The sequence below is a fragment of the Paramormyrops kingsleyae genome, chromosome 1 (genome assembly GCF_048594095.1).
Source record: "Paramormyrops kingsleyae isolate MSU_618 chromosome 1, PKINGS_0.4, whole genome shotgun sequence".
Taxonomy (NCBI): domain Eukaryota; kingdom Metazoa; phylum Chordata; class Actinopteri; order Osteoglossiformes; family Mormyridae; genus Paramormyrops; species Paramormyrops kingsleyae.
Window position 1 is genome coordinate 74,089,306 of NC_132797.1, and position 17,461 is coordinate 74,106,766.

The 17,461-nt window shown below is 46.9% G+C and overlaps 1 protein-coding gene across 6 annotated transcripts; it reads right to left on the reverse strand.

Annotated features, from left to right (window-relative positions):
• Positions 1–1,413: 1,413 nt before the first annotated feature.
• On the reverse strand, positions 1,414–15,960 carry LOC111838257 (sentrin-specific protease 7-like). Of its 6 annotated transcripts, none has more exons than XM_072698858.1 (23): positions 15,812–15,960; positions 14,914–15,003; positions 14,639–14,743; positions 14,404–14,519; positions 13,670–13,870; positions 13,487–13,587; positions 12,595–12,707; positions 11,934–12,255; positions 10,009–10,163; positions 9,043–9,192; positions 8,203–8,236; positions 7,267–7,437; positions 6,225–6,475; positions 6,065–6,147; positions 5,863–5,979; positions 5,600–5,719; positions 5,394–5,486; positions 4,566–4,768; positions 3,938–3,990; positions 3,775–3,818; positions 3,467–3,535; positions 2,965–3,115; positions 1,414–2,737 (listed from the first exon to the last, which is right to left on the reverse strand). In XM_072698858.1, the coding sequence occupies exons 2-23, from the start codon at positions 14,971–14,973 to the stop codon at positions 2,579–2,581; spliced, it is 2,871 nt and encodes a 956-aa protein (XP_072554959.1). In that variant the 5' UTR covers positions 14,974–15,003; positions 15,812–15,960; the 3' UTR covers positions 1,414–2,578. The 6 variants fall into 6 exon arrangements, with proteins under 6 accessions (XP_072554959.1, XP_072554968.1, XP_072554967.1 ...); XM_072698867.1 differs by having other exon boundaries at positions 14,639–14,739; positions 14,914–15,006; XM_072698866.1 differs by having other exon boundaries at positions 6,243–6,475; positions 14,914–15,006.
• Positions 15,961–17,461: the final 1,501 nt, after the last annotated feature.

The following is a 17,461-nucleotide window of genomic DNA, read 5'->3' on the forward strand; positions in this document are numbered from 1 at the left end:
ATCCAGTCCCCCGTAAACTTTTGCTTACCAACCAGTGGACTCTCCAGAATTGCAGTCACTGTGTCTGTAAGAATCGAGCATTCGTCAGGCATGTAGCATCTGGAGAGGGTACGCGGGATTCAGTAACACCTACCTGGGCTTGTGTCACATCGTCTAGCGATGCAGAATACAACAGCAGCGCACACAATACTCTGCCAAGACAGAGCCAGCATTTTAAATCAGAGGTTTATGTGGCACAGCCTGCAAAATAAAGTGAAATCCACATCGTTTGCAGGCTTTAAACACAGTTCATTTGAACAGTCTGTCTTCCTCCATCATAAAACAGGAGCATCTCTATAATATGGTCTATGATCTTCTGCAGGGTGCTACAGGTAAGGTATCTTCAGCTGCTCTGAAGATAGCTTAGGAGCAATATATCTGCTACAAAAATACAACTCTGATCCCCAGGTAGGGAGATGGGGCTTCATAAATTCCTCCCACCCCAACCTAAACCTATTTACTAAGCCCTTAAGAGAAGATCATCAAGAAGTTAACACAACTCAAGGGCAGTCAGCCAAGACACATGTGGCCATTCATTCTTTTGGTAGATTCATTCTTCAACAAACATCAGCTGAAAGTAGAACCCAGGTTATGACTGACATATCTGATGGCAATCCTAATAAAAGAAACTTTCCCTTAACAACAAGAGGCATCTGAAAGTGCCTCTGATGCAAGGTTATTATGGGTGAAAGGAAACCAAACAGGCAAACCTGCAAGACTGACATCTATGTTCTGGATAAGCCACAGACAGACATGCACAAGCCCTTATCTACTGTGGTTTGGATTTTGGTTGCTCATGCAGATGTACTGGCAAATCCATTTGGGTTCTACCAGTTCTATGGACTCAGTCTGGGTGTTAGGACCAGAAGATCATGACACCCAAGCTTAAGAGTGGCACTTACTGGTGGAGAGGCATCAGACCCTAGGTGGGAGGGGTCCTTCCTCATTTTTTGTGTTTTAACTACCCTGGTTGGCTAATCAGATTAGAAACCGTAGAATGGCTAGATGAGTTCCCCATCTGGCTCTGTGATCACATTGGACATTGGGAGCCTGTTTTCAAATCAGTGTAAGAAAGAGCCTTCCACACAATTTTACTTCAAGAAAATTGGTGCAAATCCCAAAACATAATCTCTGCACAGTTAATTCATCAAAGAAAAACTCATGCAAGGTTCAATCATTCATGGTACAACAACGTGTGTTTGAAGCTTAAGAGGCTTCCTGTCAAACTGACCATGCACTGATCCTCCAGGAAATTCTCCATCCAGGAGTTAACCAACCTCCACACCCCAACTTCAGACCATGACTAGACCAAAAGGAAGCCAGATCAATCCTTTTTGCATCCAGCAGAGAGGAGGAACAAACATGACCACCATGTAAATCAATCAGTTCAGTCATTTCAGCTGTTTTATTTAGGAGTGTGTTTTTGGACAGGAAAGGATTTTTTTTTCCATCCCTGGCGACAGAATCACAGTTTGCAATCAGTTACACCGTCAAAGGCAAAAAGACAAGAAATCAGGGTCAGACAAACCAAGAGGAGCCATGACAGAAAGATCAGACAAACGCCATGTTCCATCAGTCCTTCAAGATTTCTTACATATATCTATCTTCCTGAGTTAAAAAAAAAAAAAAAGATAAAAGCAGTAGGCTAAACGGAAAGACTTCTTTAACCCTCAGGTTCCTGACAAACTACAAAATCAAAGAGCCATGGAATGTAAATTCAAGCTTTTGTCTTGAAGTATTTCAATTAACATTAACTCTTCACAATAAAAAAGCAATTATAAAAAGCTAAAATCAGACCAGTTATGAAAAAAATGTGTTTAAAAACATATCTGGGTTGTTGGGCGCTGAATAGTTCCAGGCCCGGCAGTTTAAGGCATGGGGGGGGGGGGGTGCTGGCCAGGGAGTGGATTAAGAGCTCACCATGGGAGGCTACCTGGTTAGAGCCCCCCAAGCAAGGGGGGGGGGGGGGTCAAGCTGAAAGCTTCAGATCCCATTTGACACAAAGCATTTCAGCAAAACTGAACAACTGTGTTTACTAAAGCCACCCTACGGCTTCATTAGATGTAGCCTCCCCCCCCCCCCCCAGCACACTCAAAGCCACAAAGACACATGAATCCCAGCAGCATCCCGAACAGCAACAGTGCCGACTCAAAGATGAAATTCTTAATAATACAACTTAAATCTGGTCATCCGAATGTTTATTCTCAAATCAAGGCAGAAAAACATAATCTGAAGTTTTAAAGAGGACATAAATATTTTTAAAAATAAAAATATAAGTCAAGTCTGTCCTTTTCTAGTAGCTTACATCAGCGTTAAGGACATTTTCAGTGAACCTTCCAGGAAATCTTAGCACCACGGTACGCTGTATACAAAAGTGTGATATATAAATAAATCATCCTCTATGTATAAACAATGACTAACTATATACAGGCATTAAATAAGGGGCATTATGACATATATAAAAAGTGCCTTACAAAGATGGCTGCACTTTACATAACCAGACACAGGGGGGGGGGGGTTTGTCCAAAAAAACTGGACTTTAATGGTCAGAAACATGTTGTAGTGCTGAAGTCCCGCCCCCTTGCTTCCTGTATAGCTGAACCACCAGCTCGCGAATCCGGTGCCGCTTCATTCGCACCCGCTGCCGTGGAAACCAGCGCTCCAGGCGTAGCGGTAAGTCGAAATGCACCACAGGGTTCTGGGGGGGGGGGGGGGGCGGGGTTGACATCAAGCACAAATTAATTCAGCAAGACAATTATTCCCCTTTTGCTGTCACATGCCAGTTTAACTGCAAACACCAGTGGTTGGTAAAACCTCCAGTTGCTCTACCAATGAAAACATCCTGTGAGCGTGTGATTGAAAAGTCGTAGCCTATACATGCTCGACTGTGAATGGGTCAGGTGCAATGGGAGGGTGGGCAGCTACCTGCAGGAAGCTCTCAGCATACTGCAGCAGGTAGAGTCCGCAGTCACTGCTGTTGTCCTGCAGGGGGACCCTGCAGTGAGACCCGAGCACCCGCTCTGCAGTGAACCCGTGAGCAGTCCCCCGCCGCACTTCCCACTCTACCTCCAGGTACCTGGGGGAGGCAGACACTTCAGGACTGACAGAGGACATGCTGTTCCTCTGAGATACAGCAAATACTTTCAGCAGAATCAGTTCCAGAAAGCGGCCCTTCTGTTGTACCTTCGAACATAGTGCGCAGCCTAAAAGATTTCAGTAAGATAACCATCAAACCACAAGTATAATTACATTAAAAAAAACTGCAAACATACATCTGGATATTAAGGAAAATACTAAAACGGCAACACCATATGACACTCCACATGACACTTCTGGGAGTTTTACTTGCACAAAAATCATTGTTCCTTCAGCCCTCAGAATATTTTTGTGTGAGTAAAACTCCCATGAGCCAAAAAGATGTGCTCACTCTCGTAAGAGTGTGAAGATCTGCTCGTGCCGGGACAGCTTCAGGGAGTCCATGATCAGGATGCAGGGCCTGAGGAGAGGCAGAGGAGCAGGCATGGTCTCTAGTACACCAATCACAGTCAATATCACAAGGCAAATTCAAGGATTTCCTTTAACTACGTGCATCCGCCACAGAAAAGAACACAAACGTCATGACAGCAAGAAGGGGAGATGCCTGTCTCATCATACAGGAAGCTTGATTAACATGGAACTGCGTATGTAGTAAAGTATTAGATGCATTATAGTTAATGTGGCCTTGTCTTGCCTTACCTCTTGCAGACGGTTTTCCTCTGACATCCCAGTTGCGTACATTCCTACAAGGAAGCCAGAATACAAAAAAAAGTGACCTTCAGAATGTACCCATAATGTAAAGCAGTGCTCAGTTTCACCTTTCAGCATATACAGGGCAGGAAATGATGGGGTACTTAATTACCGGCAGACTGCTGGGTGTCGCCCGTGCCACGTGCGGACCTGCCTCCGGACCACCTGCAGGGGGAGACAAATCCCCCAAATCAGCACAGCAATTTAATTCATCAAAACTTGGCCAGAGAGAGAATTAACAGGGAACCATTCGTATCAGGGGGACACTGAACAGAACATGCCAAACATTGGCCTTCTAGAGAGCCGTGTGCAGTGTACTAGGTCTCAGCCAAAGTGGACGGCACATGAACTCAGTGGAAGCGCTGAACTCAGGAGAAACGTCTGTCTCAGACAGACTCCCAGAAACGGCAGCTGGGCAGAGCTTTAACCCCCAGCACAGAGCACTCAGCCGTCGCATCCTGGGAACAAGTTATAAGTGCAGTAAAGGTTTTATTTCCCTCTCTAAACTCGGCACCCCCCCCCCTATCCATCACCGGCTAAACCGCTATAGCCGACCATCTCCTTACACATTACATGGCAAGCAGGTTTTAATCAACGGCACACATGCTATCCCTGGTAGGCATAACTCAGTAGTCAAAAGTCCCCCCCAAATCAAAAACGCACGTAGCACACGCACAAAGCAGAGACGTACAGTATGTAATATCAGGGGGGGGGGGCTGGGTTTTTAGGTGAAAAGTGACCTTTACACGTCTCTCCCCCCCGTCTGACGTCAGCAGAGTTGGACTCCGCGGTCTCCTTTCCGTCATCGGTGGCCGGGCCCCCAGCCTGGAAGCGCCTGTTCTTCTCCACACCGCTGTTCCCATGGGCAGATTGGATTCCCCAATCCTCACGCACGGGGGATTCCAGCCAGGGGAAGCAGATCACCACCAGATACCAGTGAGCCCTAGCGATCACACAGAGAATGACGGCGATTCAACAGCTATACTGTCCCTCCATAGACAGAATGCCAACACATTGAGGAGCCGATAGGTACTGCATGAAACTTCATGAATAACTATTAAATATTACAAACAGTTAAACAACCTAAATAAGACGCTTAACATTAGCTTCTAATAAATAAAAAAAAATCAAAAACCCCATTAGATTGACAAACTAAAAAACATCCCTAAAGCTGGTATCTGTCAGGGAGTTAATAGAATGACACTGAAAGTGTCCTGCAGGTAAAACATGCAGGTAGATCTTCAGCTGTGTAAGGATCGCAGTCCACCAGGCAGACAGATGAAGATCCAACGACAGGGTTTATTCGGGGAGACAGGGCAGACAGCAACTAACTCACATTAATGACGGATCTGGGGAAACTACCTCAGACGCAGACTAAAATACGCAGGACAAGCCGAAAACAACAGGCAACAGGCGATCACAACCGGGAATGAACACGAGGTAACGAGGGGGGCGTGGCACGCAGGAGGAGCAAACGAGCAGGTCATGACAAGCTGTAAGTAAAAACATTTTTGTCCATTTGTTATGCCACTTATTTAAATAAATAAATAAATAACACACACACTCACTCTTGATTGACAGGCAAAAACAGGAAGTCCTTATTAAAAATGTCCACATTACGGGTCCAGGTTCTAACCCTGTGGTGTCGTCTGCGCTTAGGCCTGAGAGAGGAGAATAAACATCAGAAAACCATCAGGGACTCCCCCCCCCCCCCCCACCCCATCGCCTCATAAACAATGGTATGACCCACGCCCCAAACTGGGATCTTTCTTACGAGACACCGGCCTGCTCCTCCCCAGCACCGCCTCGCCGTGTGAGCTGCTTGTAGAAGAAGCTGCTGAAGATGTGTGATCGCTCAGCCATCCCCTTGGGAACCTTCTCCTGCATCAGGAACCTGAGGAGCAAAGCCGGCTGGGACCACTTACTGCTGGATGAGGCTTGGGCAGTAAACCGTAACTGCCGTAACTTTGCTTTACGGCCCAACGCTCCGCTTCCAACATGCTTCACACAACATAGCTCAGGACAAACGGCACTAACTTCAGGTAGAAATCAATGACAACGTCATTCAGGAACTCGCCGCTGTTCAAACAGTCCAGGTCTTCCATCCTTACTGTGATTCCCCCTTTGGACGGAGGCGGGGGATATTGAATCAACCTATAGGGAGAAATTAATATTCATGTCAATGGCCAACAGCGAATCAGCACAAAGACAGGACGGACTCTCCATCAGGGCGCCCTACCTGCGCGATGGGCTGAGTTCTTGGCTCGCGGAAATGCCCGCTCGCCTTAGACTGCGCCGGGTCAGACCCCCAAGCTGAGGACACTGGGGGAAACAGAACAGCCAATAAGAAACCGGGGCCAGCAGGAGGTTGAAGGCATCAATTCAAGAGGGTCACTAACCCACGAAGTTAACTCAACCTGGTCCTGTTTGTCTAAGGCAGGGGAGGACTTGCTTTCCAGGAGAGGGAGCAGCGTTTTGGACCAGGAAGAGCTCTGCACCAGGGCGACGGCCCGATCCCGGGAGAGAGCGAGCCTCACAGTCAGCCTCGCACAACGCTGGCCCATCACGTCCAACAGAGAGGCCAACAGAGCCCCCTGCAGGCCATCAGCAGACTCCTTCAGCGTGAGGAGCAAAAATGGACAGGCTTGCTCTGCAGAAAAACAACACCGAGAAACATCTTTGTGAGAAAATCACGCATTTCCTTTTTGACATCCATATAGTCCTTCATGAAACACATCACTATGAACCCGAAGTGCTTAGAAACCTCTCTTCCCAAAAGCATTAGCAGACTAAGTGATACGTGATTTTACACGACAGCAGGGGCAGCCAACCCTAATCAGAGCCCAAAGCAATATTTGATTTACTTAGTTGTCATCTGGCTCCCTCCTTCCCGTTCTGACAGGTACACCAGATACGGGGCCCCCTGGTGGCCACTGGGCCCTAAGCAGCCGCTTAGTTCGCTTCCGCCCTGGTGACGGATTCGAGGGCATGCCCTGGTACAGCGGACAGACCCACATTATACTCAACTGAATGTTCAGCTCATTATTCAGCCAATGATTTTTTCCACTTCAGTTAATTCGCATCAATATGTAAACAAAACAGCATTTGGGAACCATATTGCAAAATTCCTCACGCCAAGCAAACACATACATACACTACAGTCCTGCTCGAAGGAAACCTGTCAAATCCAAGACCTTCTGAATAATGGTATTTGGTAGCGATATCCAGTTAAAGCTATCATCAAATTCATTAGAAACTTGGCTAATGAAACTCACAGCCACACTGTATGTGACAGACACTTTAAAAACAGAGCTTCTGACTTGGTGGAAACATGGTTACCCACATCTCACCATGATGTGCTGCACCAGAAATATCAAAGTGGCAAACGAGGCAGGTCATGGAGGTCTCGAAGGTCACGAAGGTCAGACACTGTGTGCTCACCTGGCCGCACAAGGGGCCTCACCGCCGTCAGCTCCCGCTGGACAAGCCTCGCCTGCGCTTCGGACACCCACAGGAAGAGGAGGAGGGCACTGGGCTGCCCGGCCCATGCACCATACCCACGTAGCTCCGAGGGCACGAGGGCCAGCGATGCCACTGCCTCACTCGAGGGATCTATGTACACGAGCAGAGAAGGGGCAGGGTTACGTAGGGCAGGGTAATCATCGAATTTTAATTCCAATTACGATTTCATCTTCCAGCGATTATCAAAACAAAACAATCAAGATAAAACGAATACTGTGCTACATTTTATTTCACAATGATGCTCCTGTTTTATCCCGTGTTATAAATTAAAGCTGAATTAAATTTTGAGTTTTAAAAAGTTTTTTTTAAGTTCAATAAATATATGATATTTCCAGTTAATGACTAATCGTGTTAAATAATCGTGATTACTGCCGAACAATGTTGACCAAAATAATGGTGATTATGATTTTCGCCAAAATGGCGCCGCCCTACAGTTACACCCTACAGGCTCAGAGACAAACATCCAGAAGACGCCAATGGCTGGTTAGCAGTGAAACGAAGACAACAAGCAGCCCCTTGATTGATGGATTCGCCACGTTACACTGTATTATTCTCAAGCCAATAACAGTGCTGTGTTCTTCAAATAAACAGTTCGGCGCTGATGCTGGGAGCCGCTCAGGCAAAAGTAGCACTGAGTGAGTTTACACTGAAGTGAAGCACTTTGGCAGAAAAGTGTAAACACGCCGTCAAAGGCACATCGCTCACTGGGATGACCTCGGCACTGCCGCACGTCGTCCAGTACAGCCCTGGGGTAACTGCCATAGCCTGGGGACTGACTGCTGCATGTCCTCATTTATAGGCACAATAGCAGATACTCACTGCCACTGCATCAGAACAACAAAAACTAAAGATTACCTTTCACAGTTACAATTAGGCAGTCCGCTGTGACCTGTAGGGAGGGAAAAAAAGGGCACAGAATTACTAGGTACATGAAAGCCGTAGGAAGGACGGACACTGCCCCAAGGAGCCTGCGAGAGACTGCCATTAAGGGCAGTCACATGACAAATTGGAGAGCCAATCAGAACGACCCCAACAGCCACGGCCCAGCCTGACCAGAGCGAGTCTGCAGCAGGACCAAACAAACCCTTAGACACATGAATGAAGCTTGATTCACGCTGCTTTACCTAATTAATAAACTTGGCTTCATTTTTCACAACCTTGTTATATCGACACCATAGTATGCCTTAATTGCTCATTAAAGCAAAACCAACCAGCCTGTGCTTTACTTTTAACGGGTTTTCATTCTTTGAAGCGTAAAACTCGAAATGAAATACTGTAGCGAGCAGAGGGCTGCTTGAGACTGCCCTGCGACGTGTCGAAATAATCAGTACAACATGGGCGACACAGGCCTCGTTTACACATACTCGGGATGTTTCCAATTAACCGCAAGAAAACAGTTGCGCTAAACATTGGGTCGCCCCTTCTAACTTCGTGCCACGATTTGCACCCATCACATCTGAAACGCCATGAGAAGGACCCGGGCGTCGATGCTATCGTCTAGCAGGCCTGGCATCTGGAGGACGGTGGGCAAACGGCACGCACCACAAAGCCAGTATCTCCAGGGTAGGAAACGGCAGCTTCTGCCCCATTTCTCCACTACGGGAAAATGGAAATACTCATACGTTCCTGACACTTTCGGGATTTGTTGGAGAGTCGCCCGGCACAACTTCTTCCACGGGGCAAAGGCAGCCTCACCATGATGTTTCCATTAGCTTCAACCACTGCTCCCCCTGCATGCAGAGTCAAGAACTGCAGCTCCACCAGTGAGGACTCCTCACTGTAGTTTTCGCTGCTTCCTGTCGGCCCTCCTGCTCTCAGACCTGAAGCCGATGTCCTGGACTCAGCCTACAAGGGGAAAAATGTGCAATTCAGACCCTTATGCTTGACTGTAGACTACAGATAGCACCACACTCAAGGTTAACGGGCTGTTCCAAGTCGGTCCTTGAGGAGGGGGGTTCAGGAGGAGGTCCCACCTCCTCAGGAGCAGCACAGCCCTGCCCCCTGCTTGTCACATAACCTCAATGCACCCAAGTACTTGCCTTTCACACATCCCAGCATTTTAGACAATCCACCAATTCATCGAGCTGAAGCTTCACCTACATCGAATTCAATTCAGCCGTCCAGCCCCACATTATGCAAGGAAGAACTCCTGTGGAATCCTGGACACGAAAACCACATTCGTGCATGTTCTTGGTTTTTAATGAGGACTAGCTTTCTAGCTTAAAGGTCCAAAGATGGCACAAAAAGTAAAAAGCACAGAACTTCCAAACCCGCCCTTTAATGCACACAAAGAACCGGCCCTTTAATGCACACAAAGCCATCCGCTCTGCACTCCAGCCAAGGCGATGCTGAGACACCAGGTACTACCAACACAGATAAGCACAGTGAGTAACCAAAAGCGAAGTAGACGTCACACATCACAAAGGCGATGCAACTCAACCCTCAGGCCCCACGAGAACATCATGCTATACATGGTGAAATATTTCACCGAACACATTAAACATTCGTGACCACAGATTACATTTTAACCATTTAAAATGGCCAGTAAATAAGCATTTCTTATAAAACATTAGAAACATCTGTGCAGAAACATTCATGAAGCATTTCAGTCCAAGTTTCAGGACCTGAAGTTACATTGTATAACTGGTCCCAGAGCAGTACCTCCTGCCGCTTGTCCCTCTTCTCTGTCTGTGCCCCCGCGCCCTTCTCAGCAGCGAGCTCATCCTTGGATGCTGCCGCGCTCCGACTCCGCGAGATCCCATGCCGCTGACTCCGCCCATCTTTCTCCACCTCCTCCTCATCGCTGGACAGCACAACTGAGAGAGACACATGTCGCTCAGGACCGGCGCGTCTTACGCAGCCGCATGAAAGCGTATGTGGGGGACACCAATCAAAAATTTTTAAAAATGTAAAAGTCACACATTCACCTTCACGCCTACTAGAGTATAAACTGACACCAGATGAAGAGCTTGTTTCATATGTCAGAACTTTATTTTCAATGGATTTGGTGGATCACACGCACCGTAGTTAATCTGCCAGCGAATGACTATCCCAATATACTCTGATCTTTATTCTACTAGAGCAGCAAAGCTTCATGGGAAATAGCAGGTTTATACCATGATGCTGCCTGTTTAGCACTGACATCTTGGTACAGGCAAGCTTCTCCATAAAGGTATATGCTGCTGGAAAGAAGATCGTTAAACGCACAGACACACAGACAGCAGAAGAGCAGATCATCTGCAGAGCACAAAACAATTTGACTCCCCATGACTTCAAATACAATATAATAGCAGAATAACAGAAATGTGTCCTGGAGGTTTTCAGATTGTGTTTTTCCCAAAGGACAGCAGGCCAGCTCGCTGTATGAAACATCACCCAGTGACAAACAAATATATCAGTTCTGGGTAGATTTCCCCTTCTAATGACTCCCAGAGCCCCCACCCTGGCAAGCGAACATTCGGGTTTTTACAGATACTGCATCATTTATACTCAGAGGCTCGTCCTGCAGCCACTATGACCCCTATGGGGGAGCGTGACATTGCTCTGGTGACTTAATGGACTTTGAAGGAGAGTCAAGAACGATTATGATTCCTGTAAGGCTCCAAAACACTAGACTCCAGACCACAGGGTTACTGATTTTACAGGCCCTGCTGGTACAGAACACCAGTATTTGGAGGGAAAGGAACAGCCACCAGCCATAAACCACGGCAGAAAACAGTCTTACTGTTAGGAGAGTAAAGAGCAGTGGATTTTGAAGGGGCCGTTTCAAAACACCATTCGTTTTAAATGCAATTTCAGCATCTACACAAGAGCTGAAGGCATGAGATAAAAAAATAAATCAAAATGTTGCATCACTTCATCAAGATTTAGCATTTACTCATCTGCCACTCAGCTGATGGCCCAGGTACACCCAGCACCAGGCACACCCAGCACCAGGCACCAGGCACACCCAGCACCCAGCACCATGCCCATGATGGGCTTTAAGGGATCTGGACCTGTTTTCAAAGCCCCTTCCCTTCAACAGCTCAAATCCAGAGATACTGCCGGTGGTCCAGCCACACTAGCATGGCCAGAGTGTGTAAGATGCCCACATAACAACTGCTTGGGTGCCTTTTGGGGGAGAGCAGAGTTGGTGAACAACCAGAACCACTTCCCAAGTCAAAATGAAGATACCTGCCACCCGTTGCAATACACACCCTACCCACCGACAGCAGCACTGAGTACAAAAAGCAGTGCCACCCCTGATACTTCTCCAGGCAAAACCCACCTAAGGCAACATGCTCATTTATTTTCTTAATCAATAATACAACTCGTCAAGCAGAAATGATGAGGTGCTTCCGGAATTATTATCTGTTTGTGGAGGACAGCAGCATGAACCAAAATGCCCTGGGAGAGAGAGCCGGCAGGCCGGGCCCCCGGGAGAGAGGGCCGGCAGGCCGGGCCCCCGGGAGAGAGGGCCGGCAGGCCGGGCCCCCGGGAGAGAGGGCCGGCAGGCCCGGGCCCCCGGTAGAGAGAGCCGGCAGGCCGGGCCCCCGGGAGAGAGCGCCGGCATACTGAGCCCAAACACTCTGCCAGATGACACTTACTTGGCTCAGTGGGCCTCAGTGAAGGTTTTCTAGGCCGGATGGGAGGGACCACCTTCTCCACCTGGAGTTTATGTCTCTGGGAGGCACCGCTGACACGCTTCGGGTCCTTTCGCAGCAGCAAGGCCACTTCACTGCCTGCCACCGAGCCTGCAGGTGCTGCCAGGGAAACCCGCTTATCCACAGACTCTTTGCCCCTCGTCCGGCTGGGGTGGTGTGGGGCACTTGACCTGGGCAGCCCAGTGGGGTTCGAAGACTCCACTGTGACCCCTGTGTCCTCTACTTTCATCTTGGGCCCCAAAATAGCCCTTCTGTCTCTCTCTTCCTGTACACACACACACACACACACACACACACACACACACACACACACACACACAAACACACACACAAACACACACACAAACACACACACACACAAACCCAGGGTGAGCACCAGATCTACAGAGGCATCTGTCCACCACTTTGCTTTGTGCAGATTTAGTTAAACCACTCACACAAACCTATCCTTCATATTTATACAAATTAATAGCAGATCAGACATAACAGGCATAAATTCATCTAGAAATCTACTCTATGTCTAAAACTGGAAGAAAGGAAGGGTTCACGTCTTCACTGAATGGCTGAAAGTTCCTACACCAACAACCCAGATCGCAGGCTCTACCTCCTTGATTCCATCAGAAGGAAAGGATCTCTTCGATTCTCCAGGCGAGGAGCCACTGTATTCTAATATCATCTTCTCCCCCACTTCTCGTTCTTGTTCCAGCTGGAGAGAACCTGGAGGAATGAAGGAAAAGGATCAAGAGTAACAAGTGAAAAGAACAGTTAGCAGGTTGCAGGCGTTTCTCCAAGATGGACGCCCAAAGGTTGCTGGTTCATGTACCCTTGAGTAGTGTTTACAAAAAGAAAGAAAGAAAAGAAAAACGAACAGTCCCAACCAGGAGTACAGAGTAAACAGCCCAGGCACTGCAGCACAGGTGGTACGTGGGTAGTGAGCTCAGCCAAGCCAGGGCACAGATCCCCAGATGGAGAAATGTGGCAGGAAGTACACAGACAGAGAGAACATCTGGGCTTTAAACAGGTCCAGAAAGTTAGGGATTGTTTATTTACTTGAGAGCCTCAGAACATACAGAGCACATTACGACATGCATTCACCATCTGATAAACGAAGCAACAACCTACAGCACCAGTGAGAAACACAGCAGGGGAAACTCAGAACAACCCCAGCGAGGACGGTATTTGTTTTAGAAGTTGTCACTTAATATCGCTCTGCAAGGTTACGGCTTTCAATCCAGATCACATCTCACTGTTAGATCAGAATGTTCTTGAGACGCCGGATCCCAATAATCCTGACTGGATAAACTTAGTGAAAACACATGGATGGACAGTTTAATGGACTCCATGCTGACAACTCTGCCCCTTTTCAATTTCTCACCCCTTGATGCTACAAAAAATAAAGAACAGAGCACATTGTTACACTGCACCACCTCCCCAATAATTGAGCATGAAGACCTCTGACCCGGGTCGACGCTACGCAGGAAATTATTCACTCTCACCTCTCAGTCCCACATTGCTTCTTCTCCCCTCGGGCGAGGAGGAAGCCCCCTGCAGGTTCTCATCCTGGCACAACGTGTCTGATGCCCTTTTGGGCCGGAACCTGGAACGCAAACTCTGAGCGATGAGCACAAATGCCCAGCAGGGCCAAGACGCAGCAGCCATGCGTGACCGCTGGATTCTACCTTTTCAGCGGAGAAGACTGAGGACGAGGAGGGAGGGGCCGGCGTGCCGACGTCTGCACCCAGGTGTCTGAACAGGGCTGGGGTGCCGTCCGCTTGTGCCGGGTAACAGGATCACTCTGCAAGCTGCTCACATGTAACCGTACAGCCTCACTATGCATTTCCTGTGGGGGGGCCACCTTCAGGACACCCAGAAGTGCTACCCTGTATACAGAAGACAGGCACACAGGCTAAACATCATGGGAAGGTTGGGCAGCTTCATTTCAACCACCTGGTCCTCTATGCAGTAATGTGCCCTAATGCAGTATTTTGATTCTTTTTAACCCCTGCCCATTGCACTGAAACATTTTCTGATCTGTGTGCACCACCTGGTGGACACTAAAGAAATGCACCAAAAAACACACTGGACCCAACAGGTGCAGAACAAGACTAAAGGACAATATGGAAGAATCACAGACCAAAATAGCCGAACACATCTGATAAACAGACACAGAGAGGGCGGAAGCAGAAAAACCCTAAAGTGCATGTTTCTGTAAATTTGAAAAGGTTCAGTAGCATCACCTTGGGGTTATGGTGGGAACAGGAAAAGACTCTGAATGATTACGGAGTGTGTGGAGAGGGCTGAAAAATATGCTTAACAGAAAAACTGCCACACGCATTACTTCCCGAGTGTCCACAGGCCGAATAAAGCACTCCACCTACAGAGAAGTCCAACACCAAGGCGTTACAACACTTGCCTGTCCATTCTGCTGGCGTTAGACATCTGGCTGACGTCTGAGGATCTGGTACCATCCAGCTGACCCAGTCCTCTCGACCTCCTGCGACCCTGAGACAACCGGCCCCATTGTACCTGCTAAGCGCATCAGATAGGAGATCTAAAATTAGACTTTACTGAAATTTTTAAAAATCCGTCTGAATGAAAACAAGAGAATCTTGTATTTCGGAGCACGGGTAAGGCTCGTGCGGGATCACCTTGAGGCTGCTGGACTCCGGGAGGCGGGAAAGTGGAGACTCCATCTCTACGCCAGCGCCACTGGCAGGAAACCTCCTCTTAGGAATTCTGAAAGTGTTCCCTAGCTTAACATACATGAGACACAGCATCAACACCAAACACCCTGTTTCCAACCAAACAGCAGTTAGTGACATAGGTGAATGATGGCTATTATTTCATCTAATGACGATAAGATCAATCATACTGTAATTATCGTACAGTCCAGCCTGTTAACAAAAGTCAGAAATATACCTACACTGGGAACAGCCAACCTATCTGAAGAAGTCTTCCCCTGGTCCATCACAAGAGCAGTCATGGCAAATTCAGCTCTTTACCCACACTGCACCTGCTATAACCGAAGACAAGCAGTAGCTAAACGTCCCACTCACAGACAGTGTTTGCTGTACAGCGCTGCCTTGTGGACGCTGGGAAAAATCCTAAAATGCTCTGGGGTCCCATAAGTCACAGATCATGGAAGTCAATGATTTCAATGGATACGTACACATTTAAAAGCTTCAGCAATATATTCTGTAATTTATACCCTGTAATTTAAACCGTAATAATGCTAATTTCCAGCTCGACGGGAGTTGAGTTTTTGTCCTCTCCTACCATAACTTATCGCAAAGCAAGGCGATTCTTTTTCCTTTTTCGCCACGAACACGTAACGCCCTTTCATAACAGTAGCTGTATTAGGATCAGCTCATTTTCAAGTCCAGTATTGGCGCAATCGGGTGAACTGGTTATGAAATACAGCAATTAGGCCTATATTAAATACAAGATGGTCTTGATAGAAAAGTTTGGAAACAGGACATCGCTTTTGAGTTACTAATTTAGCTTTTATATATCAGCGAAGGAAGAAAAAAAACTGTTAGCATGCCAGTTTCTACCGTGTGCCCGGATAATTAAAAACGGGTAACGAAAATAAAACGGTAACAATACTAACATTATTTAAACGTCTTGTCGTACAATACTAATGAACCTAGGCTAAATATGTTGGAATGGTGACAAGCTTTGAACGAACGTTAAATTCATGTTGTTTTAATTTTGGTGGCGGTTTGTTAGCCATCTGTCCAACTACATTACTACAAAATCCGACTCCGATTATCTTGTATCAAGAGAAGGCTATGACAAGTCTATTTAACAATTATACCTACCAAACGTCGAAGGTGGGCTAAGAAACATGTATATAAATTAAAGGTAAAACTATCTGCACATCCCACACACTCGTATAAAGATACAAAGCAATGCCATACATTACAGTCCGTAGATACAAGAAACAACAAAATCTGTTTATTGCGGAAGTACATTCTTCTTTGTATATGCCGGTAGAACCGTCACAGGGCTGGACCTATGGATTTGGCTCCATCTAGTGGCCTGGAGTGCACCGCACAGGTAAAAACGCAAGCTGAGAGGTCGCAGACGGAGCCGTCGGTAGCCGTAACTTAACATATAGTCTACGAAATAAACGGTAAAATCTACCTATAATCTACGAAATAAACGGTAAAATTTGTCGACCTGGGTGCTGGGGTTTTGCCACGGTATGATCCTGTACCAGATCGGTTGCTCCGCAATAAGTTGTGTCAGACTGGTGAAAATAAAAAAATATGAAAATTTGTTTGTGTGGGTAATATCATGATGACGATTATAATGATGATGGTGATAATGATGATAATAATGATATGAATACGAATAGCGAAATAATATTTCCTGACGTACAATTCGGCTAACAGCAATGAGTGTTTTGTCCATTATTGTTTTATGTGGTCATTAAAGAATTGTAGTTCTGACCTTTAAAAAAGCCTGACCAACATAACGTTACTACATTGCGAGTTATCTCTTTTTTTAAATTCTCACTGTGAAAATTGAATGACCAAACCTCTAATTTAAATATGTCTAAACAGAATAAATACAATATGTGAAAGTTTTGAGACATCTACAGGAACCTTTATCACATCTCATTCTAAATCCATAGGTATCAATATGGAGTCAGTCCCCCCCCCCCCCTTTGCAGCTATAACAGCTGCCACTCTTCTGGGAAGACTTTCCATAAGATTTTGGACAGTCTGTGGGAATTTTTCCCAATTCATCCAGAAGAGCATTTGTGAGGTCAGGCACTGATGTTGGATGTGAAGGCCTGGCTCGCAATCTCCATTCTAGTTTATCTCAAAGGTGTTCAGTGGGGTTGAGGTCAGGGCTCTGTGTGGGCCAGTCAAGTTCTTCCACACCAAACCCACTTAACCATGTCTTCATGGACCTTGCTTTGTGCACTGATGCACAGTCATGCTGGAACAGAAAATGGCCTTCCCCAAACTGTTCCCACAAAGTTAGAAGCATAGAATTGTCCAGAATGTCTTGACATGCTGAAGCATTAAAGGTTCCCTTTCTTGGAACTACGGAATCTAGGCCAGTCTCTGTAAAACAGCCCCATACCATTATCCATCTTCCACCAAATTTTACAATTGGCACAATGCAGTCAGGCAGGTAATGTTCTCCTGGCATCTGACAAACTCATCCATCAGACAAAAGAAGCACAATTCGTCACTCCACAGAACATTTCCACTGCTTCAGAGTGCAGTGGCGGCGTGCTTTACACCTCTCCATCTGAAGCTTGGTATTGCCCTTGGAGATGTGAGGCTTGCATGCAGCTGCTCAGCCATGGAAGCCCATTCCATGAAGCTCCTGGTGCACAGATTGTTATGCTGGGGTTAATGCCAGAGGAAGTTTGTTACTCTGCAGTTATCGAGTAAACAGAGCGCTGGTGACTTTTACTCACTATGCATCTCTGATACTTTATGTGGTCTCCC

Excerpts from the sequence above, each read along its gene's own strand:
- LOC111838257 (XM_072698858.1), bottom strand. The coding sequence starts at position 14,973 with ATGACTGCTCTTGTGATGGACCAGGGGAAGACTTCTTCAGATAGGTTG. Across the intron at positions 14,520-14,638 it reads CGGAGTCCAGCAGCCTCAAG|CAGGTACAATGGGGCCGGTT; the intron begins GTGATCCCGCAC and ends TGATGCGCTTAG. Across the intron at positions 3,991-4,565 it reads GGGGGGAGAGACGTGTAAAG|GTGGTCCGGAGGCAGGTCCG; the intron begins GTCACTTTTCAC and ends CTCCCCCTGCAG.